This window comes from Plasmodium gaboni, chromosome 9 (genome assembly GCF_001602025.1).
Source record: "Plasmodium gaboni strain SY75 chromosome 9, whole genome shotgun sequence".
Lineage (NCBI taxonomy): Eukaryota > Apicomplexa > Aconoidasida > Haemosporida > Plasmodiidae > Plasmodium > Plasmodium gaboni.
In genome coordinates, this window is record NC_031489.1 from 1,057,502 (window position 1) to 1,070,532 (window position 13,031).

Genomic DNA, 13,031 nt, shown 5'->3' on the forward strand with positions numbered 1-13,031 from the left:
TTTTTTTTTTTTTTTTATTGATGATATAGTTTGCTAGATGATCAGCATATATAAATAAGAAAATATTCTTAAAACATGTTATTAAAATATATAAAAAGTTTAACTGATTTATATATAATTAATAAATAATGTCCATAATAAAAAAAATATTATATATATATATATATATGTATAATTAATATTGAACAATGTTTTTTTCAGTAATCATTTAATTATTGATTATTTTTGATATAATATTTCGAAAATAGAAGTATTAGATTAATTTTCTTTTTCAAGAATACATTTATAATATTTTTACTTTATTATTAATATTTAAGCATTAAATTAGAAAAAAAATTAATGAAATGCATTAGTCAATTTTATTGTCTATATATATATTTTTTTTTATTATTATTCCTATATTATTATTTTTTTTAATATTTTAATATATGTACTTTTTTCTTTTTATGTATTTCCTTAGGTAAATATAAAAGGATTTTTTTTTTTCTTAAAAACAGTTATATAGTATTTATTATTATGTATAGAATCCATAATACAATATATATAATCTATAATTAATTTATTATTTTAATAGAATAAACATGTATTCATAGTTAATATCATAAAAAAATATATTGGTGACCTAGTTTTTTGTTGTCTATATTATATTAGTATATATAAAATCAATAATTTATATATATATAATATAATTAATAAATTCAATAAATATATTAACTCCTTTTTTAAGGTTTTTATTATATAAGGTTGTATATTTTCTTTTTTATTTAAAATAAAAAAATTAAGGAATATCATTTCCAATTATTAAGTATTAAAAGTAAATGAAACGAATTATTTATATGGTAATTGTCATTTAATTAAAACATTATTATAAAGTTATATTATTGCTTCATGCATTCATATATAAAATTAAGATAACATTATTAATCTATATAAGGTTTACGAGTTTTATTATTTAAATATAAATCCAAAATATTGAAAAATGAATATCTATTTGAAAATTAAAAATTTTGTATTTACTTTCCTTTTTATCCACTTACATTTTTTTTATAAATTAAATATTGAACATTTATAAAATATAGATCATTAACTTAATTTTACAAAGTTGTCATAATATTCAACAATATAAATTTACATGTGATTCTATTAAAAAAAAAAATTAATCGCAATTATACAAACCATATGTTTCATAAATAGATGTTCCATTATAACCTTGGTCATTTTTATAAATATTAATATTTTAATAAAAAAACAATTATATAATGTTAAAACCTTCAAAGTATATTTAGTATTCTGATTATTTATATTTTAAAAGATTTCTTATTTATATAGGAACTAAAACACATTATAATATTGAGATCATTGCATTTTAAAAGATTCCTTTGTTCATGAAGGTTTTATATATATATATATATATCCATTTGTTCTTTTCTATATTGCTAAATATATTATGTGTATATAATTTAATAATTACATTTCAGAAAAACATATTGTATATTTTGATAAATTACACATTTAACAAAAAAATTTAGTAATATATTATTAAATAATTTTCAATACATTAATTACAATTCACTAGAAGTAAATATAATAATATTTCAATGAATAAAAAGAATTATCCATGTTATAATCCACAAAATGTATATGTGTAATGATTTAAAAGTTAAATTATACTATTACATCAAATTACATACAGATTGTATATTTTTACATACATTTCATATACTAAGTTGGAATACAAAAACAAAAAAATAAATTAATTCAAATAACTGAATGTGTGTAATTATAAAATATCTCATAATAATACAGATGAAATAAATATTATTATGGATTCATTTGCAATGTATAATTCTAAAGAAATAATGATTTCATTCTATAATATTTATAAATTTATATATAAGGTCTATATATATGTGATTATTTATTTAAAAAATATATAATATAAATATATATTATATGTGAAAAAATATATTAATTTCTAATTATAATTTCCATTTAAAAATTTTACTTTAATATAAAAATATGAGATATTAATAATACATAGTAATATGTAAAATATATTTTATAAATAATAATTTAAATTAATAAGAAATATAATAAATTAAATAATTAATAATAATAAATATATATAATATTTAATAAATAAAAATAAAATTTTAAATAAATATATATATATAATAATATAATAATTAAATATAAATAAAATTAAATAAAATAAATTTTAATTAATTAAAACATATATATATGTAAAAAATTAACAAAAATTAATTTAAAATAATTAAATTATTAATAATATTTTAATTTAATTATTTATAAATTATTTTAAAAAATATATACAAAATAATAAAGTATATAATATAAAAATTGTTGATTAAAAAAATAAATAATTAATTATATATATATATAAAATAAATAAATAGTTAAAATTAAATTACAAATAAAGTAATTAAATATAATATTAAATAAAAACAATAAATAATAAATAAATAAATAATTATATATATAATTAAAATTTAATATATTAAATCATTTATAATTAAATAAAATAATAATAAATTAATTAATTAATTAAAATAAAATAATAATAAATTATAATAATTAAATAATTAATAAATATAACACTAATTAAATAATAATATTTTAATAATTTAAATACCTAAAATAAATATTATAAATATTAATTATTAATAATTAAAAATTAATATATATATTATTATTATTATATATAATTAATTTATTGTATAAACATATAAATATTATTTTTATTATAATATTTAATAAAATTTATTATATATTTAATTATATTCATTATAATTTAATAATATAATATAAAATAAATTGTTTAATTATTAAAATATATTTAAATATAAATATATTAATTTATAATTCTACTTTATTAAATTAAATATATTATATGGATGTGTAAAATTAATATATTATTTTAATTAATTAATATAAATAACATATTAATATATATATATTAATAAATATTATTATTAATTAATAAACATTTATTTTAATTATAATAAAATAATATATATATATAGTAATTAAATAAATAACAATAATATATTTTTTTTAATTTTATTATTAATATTTATTTTAATTATAATAAAATAATATATATATATATATAGTAATTAAATAAATAACAATAATATATTTTTTTAATTTTATTATTAATATTTATTTTAATTATATTTAATTATTTAATTTTTTAAATAATAATTATATTATATATATTAATTTTTATTTTTTAATATTACTTATATAAAAAATATAAATATATATTGTCTTTTTATATTATTTTATATTATATTTAATTATTAATAATTAATTTAAAAAAAAATAAATATTAAATAATATTTAATTAAATTAAATTTTATAATATACATGAACTAAGTATTATTTAATAATATTAGAATATTTAATTTAATTAATATTAAAATTAATATACCTTTTAAATTAAATAAACATTTTAAGTTTATTTATTATATAATTAATTAATTTTATTTATTTTGTTTAATAAATATATTTAATTAATAATTTATTTTATATTTATTTAATTTAATTAATAATTTATTTTTATATTTATTTAATTTAATTAATTATTAATTTATATATTTAATTAATGTATTTTATTTATTTAATTTAAATAATTATTACTTTATATATTTAATTAATTTATTTTTATTATTTATTTAATTGAATTTATTAATATTATATATTTATTTAATTTATTTAATATATTATTTATATATATATTATTTATTTTATTTAATTAATATGTTTATTTATTTTATTTGATTAATTTATTTTATTTATTTATTTAATTAATATATTATATTATATATATGTATTTTTTATTTATTTTATTGATTAATTTATTTTAATTATTTAATTAATTATTTTCCTTATTTAATTAATATATTTATTTAATTATTTTATTTATTATTTTATTAATTAATTTTTTATTTTATTTTATTTATTTAATTTATTATATTTATTAATTATTTATTTAATTTAATTAATATATTTATTTATTTTATTTATTTATTTTATTTAATTAATATTTATTTTATATATTTAATTTAATTAATTTATTTAATTATTTTATTTATTTAATATTTTTAATTAATATATTATATTATATATATATAAATTTTTTTTATTTATTTTATTGATTAATTTATTTTAATTATTTAATTAATTATTTTCTTTATTTAATTAATATATTTATTTAATTTATTTTATTTATTATTTTATTAATTAATTTTTTATATTATTTTATTTATTTAATTTATTATATTTATTAATTATTTATTTTATTTAATTAATATTTATTTTATATATTTAATTTAATTAATTTATTTAATTATTTTATTTATTTAATATTTATTTTAGTTATTTAATTTATTTAATTAATATATTTATTTAATTATTAAATTTATATATTATTTTATTTATTTATAATTAATCAATTTATATATATAATTATTTAATGTATTTATTTTATTTAATAAATTTTTTATTATATATTAATTTAAATTAATTATTAAAAAATAATAAATTAAAATATTGTTAATAAATATATTGTTTTAATTAAAATAAATAATATAAGAGTATATTTTTAATGTGTATTAATTTTAATATATAATTAATATATTATAATTATAAAAAATATATATTTAATATTAATAAATTAATTTAATATTTATAAGAACATTACATTTATATATATTATTTCTATAAAATATTCAAAATATAATTTTTATAAGAACAAATGATTTATATATATATATATATATGTGTATTTTAAATTCTAATGCTTTTTTAATTTTATATCTATTGAGAAAATTATACAAGAAACATATTCTTTAGTTCTATAATATAATACTATTGTCTTTTCGATGAAATATATATTATATATTAAAAAAAAATAATAATAATTTTTATTTGTGCATAAAATTTTGAGATTTTATAAATGATGTATATTTTTTTTTAATGTACTTGTGTCAATATTTATTATAATTATTTAGAATATATGTATATGTTCTTTGAGTTCTAAAATTTATTAAGAATTAAAATGTATATATAATTTTTAATAATTGTTTTAATGTACCTTATAAGACCTTCGAATGTGTAAAAAATACATTTACACTTCCATTTTTATGAATTTCAATAATATTATGTATATAAGAAAAACAATATGTTAATAATATGTTTATGATTAAGAGAAATTATTAAAATCTTTACTCCAATTCAAAATAACGTAGAAGGAATTAATTTAAATTAGCATTTCCTGTTCTATATAAACTGAAATTATAAATTTATTCTTAACAATAATAAAACAAATGTAAACACAAGAATGTATAAATATATTATTACATGTATATATTTGAATACTTAAAATATTAAAAGAACAAAATATATTAATCTTTAAAAAAATTGAAGAAATGCATATAATTCTATAAATAATTAGAAGATATTATTTTAACAATATACATATTTTTTATGTTTCAAATGCAACAAAGCCTATTATTTTATCATTTATCTATATTTCTGTTATATACACTTTTTAATAGTAAATGATGTTATATATATTTTTTTATATATATTTTTAATAAAAAATTGGGTAAAAGGAATTTAAATTCTTTTACCTTTAATAAAGTTATTCTATTTCTTTGAAATAATTTATATATAGAATCTTTTTTTTTTTATATTTTTTTTCATGTTTAAAAACTTTCTTCTTAAATTTTCGTGTACATTCCTCAATAAATGAGTATGTTATTGGAATTTTCCTAAATATATTTTTCATGGATACATTAAAATTCATTATTTTACTTTTTTATATTTGATTAGATACACATTTCGTTTAACGTTTACTTTAATCAGGAAATATTTTGTTCTACATTTTATATATATAGTTCAATGTGTATAGTTTTAAAATATTTTTTATTTTTATAAGAAAGGATACTTTTTGTATTATGTAAAATTTCCATGGAAATACTTTTGTTCTAAATAAGAACAGAATGATAGTTATTTGTTGATAGTTTATGTTTTTTAACAGACATTTTTTATTAGTATAATTTCTTATATATACATTTAATATATATGTTGTTTAATTATATAAAAACAAATAATGATATTTTTTCAAAAGATATAAAACATAAAGTACAATATGGCTATCCATAATTTGTATTATTAGAAAAATCTTAAAAAAAGCAAAGTAAAAATAATACAATTGTATTATATAACAAATGGTATTTTAAGGTATATATTAAATAGTCTTTATTGTTTTTCACAACTTTTATATATAGTATGTAGAATTTATATTTCATTTAAAAATGAAAATAGTTAATAGTTTGCAAATTCTAAATGTTATATATATTTCTTATGAAAAGTAAAAAAAATAAAAGGACAATTGAAAAACAAATGTGATCCATATTATTTAAGAATGTTGTGTTTTTTGAAAAATGTAAAAGACAAATATATAAATAATATATAATTTAAGTAATGAAAACAAATAAAAAGAAACTAATGAAACATGATGAAAAATAAATTATATAAACTAAAATAATACTGTGATTATATATTTAGTTATTATGTATATATCTTGTTAAAGAAAGGTAAATTTTTTTCTATAATGAAGTATATTATTGAGAAATTAAAATATGACTAGAAATACTACACATTTTAGAAATTATTATAACATTTCTGTGTATTTAAGAACATCATGTAAAGACAATATTATTGTTTTTGTAATATCTTCAAATGTAGAGATATGTTATGTGGTATATTCAATATTTATTATATGTCGACAATGCTATGATAAATGAATTTTATTTTATTTTATTTTTTTTATGAATTAATAAAAGTCTCTTCTACATCTAATCAAATAATATTTTTTGCAATTTATATATATATATATATTAAAAAAATTTCTTTTTTTTTCTTATTTAAAGAATTATGCCATCTTTTGAAACATTTTTTATCTCTTTAATTTCAGATATATAATACGTTAGCATGTTTTTTATCATATACTGTAGGGTTACTTCACTTTGTGCACATGTAACACATGCTCCTTCTAACTGTACGTAAACTATACCTAAGAAGTTAAAACATTAAAGAATACATAAATAAATACAAAATGATAAATTGGTAATATATAATAAAATATATATATATATATATATATAATATGTAAAATATGTGATATTATGTTTTACCTTTATCTACATCAAAACAAATAAATTTAATATCTCCACCATCATTTAGAATTATTGGTCTTACTCTTTTCTCTATTAATAATTTTATACTGCTTATAATTTCCATAATATCTTCATTGTCTTTATATATTTTTTCATTTTTAATTTTTTCCAATACAGGAATAATATGTTCTTCATTAGTACTCTTGTTGTCTATATTTTTTTCAAAAGTGTCAATGAATTTGTTTATTTCATTTATATAATTTATATAATCAGAATTATTTATTATGGAAAAAAACCTTGTGTTTGTACTTTTTTTTGTCACTATATATTTATTTAGCGCCTTTGTTATGTAATTTGAAAATTTCACATTTTTATAAATATTAAAGTGAAAAGTCCGCATCATGCATAACGAGTGTCTATACGAAAAAGCATTTTTAAAATGAATCATCTTTTCTTTTTCTTTTTTTTTTTTAATATTATATAGAAATGAAAATAAATAATTATCAATAAAAATTTCTTAAAAAATAAAAAAATATCATTTTTTAAATTTTATAATTTTCTTTTTTTTTTTCTTTTTTTTTTTCTTTTGGATTATTTTAAAAATTCAGAAATGTAATAAAAATTTTATGAAAGAAAAAAAAAGGGACCATAACTTAAAAAAAATATATTTTTAATATTATCTATATATTTATATATATAATTTTTGTATAAAATTTTTGAGAATGTTTCCTTACAAACCTAGTGAAATTGAATTGCCTGCTTATGAATGGGATAAATTAATTAATGAAAGAATAAATGAACTAAAAAAAGAACATGATGTAAATGCAAAGGTAGAAAAGAAGATATTATAATTTTGAAGCTTATTAAATAAACGTTATAAAGTTTTATAAAAATAATAAACGTTTCATTTGATATTTAAAAAAAAAAAAAAAAAAAAATTACAATATATATATATATATATATATCTATATTATATATATATTTATATCATGTATTAATAAATATGTTTATAATATTTTAATATATTCATTTATACATATACGTGAAATTTTTAACACATAATATAAAAAATGATTTTTGAAATATATTTATGTTATATAAATATATAATTTTTTTGTTATATTATGTTTAAATTTAAAAAGTTCACCTATTATTATTATATATATATATATATATATATTTTTTTTTTTTTTTTTTTTCATATATATATATATAACAACATACAGATTTTTTGTTGTGATAATACAAATGAGAAAGAACATGTTGGAAAAGTGACAAATTCTTATAAATTACGTAATAATATAAAAATGATTCATTTTTTAATGAAGTATAATAATCCTACATAATTAATAAAATATTTTGTATTTATTTTATTAATTTTTTGTGTTCATGATTTTGTTAATATTAATCCACTGGCAATTATTTGATTTTCTTCAGATAAAATAAAACGAGACAATGGTGAAATGGTAAAAAAGAGAAAATCATAAATATTAAAAAATGGTGTATCTAAAGAAATAAAATATTTTAATTCCTCTCTGAAATATTGTGCACAAATAAGAGAATTATTATTAACTTGTATTTCTATAATACCTATATCATGACTACGTAAACATTTTTTATTATCAAGTTTTTCATAAAATGTAAAATTATTATTATTATTATCAATATATTTGTTAAAATTTTTTTCATAATTTTCAATATCCGTTATATTTTTATTATCAGCAAACTTTAATTTATTTGATGAAATTGACAAATTGTCAGAATTTGAACTAATATTTTTTTTATAAAGAGAAAAAATATTTGTAACAGTTACACTATGTGCAAAATTTAAAGAATAAAAAAGATATTGTCTACCTATAATAAGTGGAATTCGTATTTCATTTAATTTTATTAATACTTTAAATTTGTTACAAGGGATGACATGAAAAATATTATTATGTATTGTATTAAATGATAAGTTACATTTTTCTTTATTCTCTTTATTTTCTTTATTCTCTTTATTTTCTTTATTTTGTTTGTTTTCTTGTTCTTCCTCGTTTTCTAATGTTTCTGTATTTATTAAAATACAACCATTATTTATTTTGTTATCATCAATTTTAAGGTACACATTATCAATGATATCATTAGTTATATTTAAGTGTTCATTTTGGATGGAGCAATATTTGGCTAGTTCTGATATATTTTCAATGGTATTTAAAATAAAAAAATTGTTTTGATCCGAATTATATTTATGATTTATAATATTTGAACATGATATATTATAATTTTGTTGCTTACATGTATTTGATTTATTTTTTTCTTTATCTACATTTTTATTATCTATATTTGTTAGATTTTTTGATTGTGGAAGAGGGCTATTTTTAATCATATTAATTATATTTGGTGTATTTGCTAAAAGAGTTGAAAAATGGTCAATATTTATAAATTTATAAAAGATATCATTTTTTGTTTCAATTTTTTTTATGGTGACATTTTCTTTCCATGGTAATAAAGTATAAGATATACCTTTTGTTTTTAGATAACCATGTAATATTTTAATACTAGCTTTTATCATATTATTTGATTGAGTAAAATCTTGAACTACACCTACAAAATGGTTATCTTCATTTGTTACATTTTTGATTGAATTGAATTGATTTTTTTCCTTATCAAAATTAAAAAAGATATTATTTGCAAAAAATAAATGATTTTTATTTTTAATAAAATTATAATATGAATTTAATGTGAAAGAATCTTTTTTTTGTTCGTCTAAAATTTGTTCACATAATTTAAAGAAAAATAAATCTTTTTTTATATTCATAAATTTAATTTGGTTATATAAACATAGATAATTATTGAATAATGGTATGTTTTCATTTTGTTCAAAGTTTACAATATTTTTATTTTTATATGCTGAAACAGGTGTAAATAATAAATTCCTTTCTAATAATTTTTGTTTCTTTTCATTTTGTAGACATTTTTTATGTACATAAAAATTAAGATTAAAAACAAATTCATAAATACTATCATTTTTAGGACATTCAAAATATGATTTAATAATAGAACATATATGTTCAAACACTTTTATATCATAATCAAATAAATCTAATTTGTTGATTACTATAATGATATTATTAATTCCTACAGATTTTAAAATACATACATTCCTATATGTTTCATCGTTCTTTTGGTTATATATATTATTCGCATCAACTACTAATATAGCACAATCTGCATAAAAACTGCATGTATGTAAATTATTTACTAATTCGTTATGACCAGGTGTATCAAATATATTTATCTTTTTAATACATATAACATCTTCATGTATAACTTTCCTTTTATAAAAATCTTCAAATATGTTTTTATTAACATAAATATTTTTATTTGTACATATTTCATTTGTATATGTTTCATTTGTATATGTTTCATTTGTATATGTTTCATTTGTATATGTTTCATTTGTATTTTTTTCTATATTTTGTTTATGCTGTTCATCATTATTATAATCATTTTCATTTGTTATAATATCATATGCTAACTTTATATCATCTTTGGTAAAATATATATAAAATTCTTTTCTTTTATTAAAAAGAGTTATGTTTCTTTCTCTTTCATCTTCTTCTTCGTCTAATATATAAGTATATTTCGCACTTTCCCTGACATGTTCATATTTTTTTATGGTTTGTTCAGAAACATAATTTAAATTATAAAGTAAAGCACCTATTAGTGTAGATTTACCAGCATCAATATGTCCTAATACAAGTACATTTAATGTGTTCAGCATTATATATTTATTGTTGTCTTTAATATTTTGTAATGTGATAATATTTTCTTTTTTTTTTATTGTATCATTTGTGATATGGTTAATATTTTCTTTCTTTTTTATTTTATCATTTGTGATATGGTTAATATTTTCTTTCTTTTTTATTGTATCATTTTTGGCATTGTTAATATTTTCATTCTTTTTTATTGTATCATTTTTGGCATTGTTATTATTTCCCTTCTTTTTATTACTATCCTTTTCTTGTTTTATATTAACAATTTTTTTTTCTTCTTTACAATCAAATTCGCAATATTCTTTTTCATCATAATTATCATAATCTTCGAAATCATCATCATAATCGTCGTAAAGTAAACTTTTTCCTCTTCTTTTATTACTCATTTGTTTATCTTAATATTTCAATATAAATAATATATATATATATATATATATATATATACATATGTATATATTTTTTTTTATTTCAGTGAGCTTATTTTTTTATTATTCAAGTGGTTTTTAAAAAGTGCAATACAAAAACAAAATGATAGTTATTTCAAATATTAAAATGTGATCAATCAAATTGTGAAACACAAAAATATATATATATGTAACATATGGAACCTTATGTGTTGAATACATATATACGTACATATTCTATGGGTATAAAATTTTATATTCTCATAATGAATAAATTAATAAGAACATATATTGTCATATATATCACAAAAGGTTTCAAGGATTAGAATATATAGGATCTTAATTTTTTTTTTTTTTTTTTTGAAACTTATATAATTAAAAGAAAACCTTTGAACAAAATTAAAAATAAATCAATAATATATATATATATATATACATATATATTAAAGAGTTATTAGTTTTGTATGATATCAGAAAATATTAAAAGAAAAAAATTTGGATCTCATGAAGGATTTGTTAAATTTTATTTTATTTTTTTTTATAATAATGCGAAAATATGTTGTCTTCAAAATAAAAAAAATAAAAAAACAGTTATGTTTTATTTTTATATGGTTTTGAAATAAATCATAAGCACTCATATGAAAATAAATAATTCTTCATAAAAGAAAAAAATTGTTATATATTATCTTTTAAAAATATAAACTATATAATATATATTATAACAATTTTTTTTTTTTTTTTGATTAATATATATGTTTCATACATATAATATTGTTAAACATTAAAAGCACCATAAAATAAATAAATAAATATATTTTTAAATACAATATATTATCATTACAATATATATATATATATATATATATATTTTTTTTTTTATGATATGCAAATATGACAATGTTATACACATATATATTTATTAAACGTATTGTTATATATATATATATTATTTATATATCTGTATTATTATGAACACTATATATATGTGAAGTTGAGAAAATGGACATATAATTAAAACAACAAAAAAAATATCTTATTTCATTCTTGAAGTACATCAAAAATGAAAACATATAAATATATATATATTTATTTATATGTTCAATGTTTTATTATTTTATTCATGATAGATAATACAATATATATGATGAAGATTTTTTCTTTCTTCTAATATATCATACCATATTTCTATATAAAAAAATTGACGATGTTATAATAAAAAATATATACGTAATAAATTAAAAAAATAAAAAAATATATTATATATATATATATAAATATAAATATATATAAAAATAAGTAAATACAAATAATTATGTCAGAAATTATATTTATTTGATCATATATATAATATGGGTACTACTAATTTTTGTAATTCACATTTAAATAAATATATATATATTATATGTTTTTTTTTTTTTTTTTTTTTATACATTTCACTTTTCCTACCTTACTATTTATACATAATTTTGAGTTTTAAGCTATATAAAAAATAATTTTCCAATAAGTTTGAAAATATGATCATTTTTTTTTTTTTTTTTTTTTTTTTTTTTTTTTGGTTCCTATATTCCTATATACTTAATAAAATAATATTTTAAAATAAGCTTATTTATTTATTTATTTTATTTATTTTTTTTTTTTTTTTTTTTTTTTTTTTTTTTTAA

At 13.6% G+C, this 13,031-nt stretch overlaps 2 protein-coding genes across 2 annotated transcripts, besides 1 other annotated feature; both read right to left on the reverse strand.

The window, feature by feature from the left end:
• Positions 1-2,123: 2,123 nt before the first annotated feature.
• Positions 2,124-4,714: a sequence feature (centromere).
• A 2,242-nt stretch (positions 4,715-6,956) lies between these two features.
• On the reverse strand, positions 6,957-7,656 carry PGSY75_0930900 (putative NifU-like protein; the record flags this gene model as incomplete). The annotated part of the gene is made up of 2 exons (XM_018785713.1): positions 6,957-7,105; positions 7,227-7,656. The coding sequence occupies 2 exons, from the start codon at positions 7,654-7,656 to the stop codon at positions 6,957-6,959; spliced, it is 579 nt and encodes a 192-aa protein (XP_018642054.1).
• Positions 7,657-8,595: 939 nt separating this feature from the next.
• Positions 8,596-11,352, reverse strand: PGSY75_0931000 (putative elongation factor Tu; the record flags this gene model as incomplete). Its single annotated transcript, XM_018785714.1, has 1 exon — positions 8,596-11,352. The coding sequence occupies one exon, from the start codon at positions 11,350-11,352 to the stop codon at positions 8,596-8,598; it is 2,757 nt and encodes a 918-aa protein (XP_018642055.1).
• Between the last annotated feature and the right edge of the window lie 1,679 nt (positions 11,353-13,031).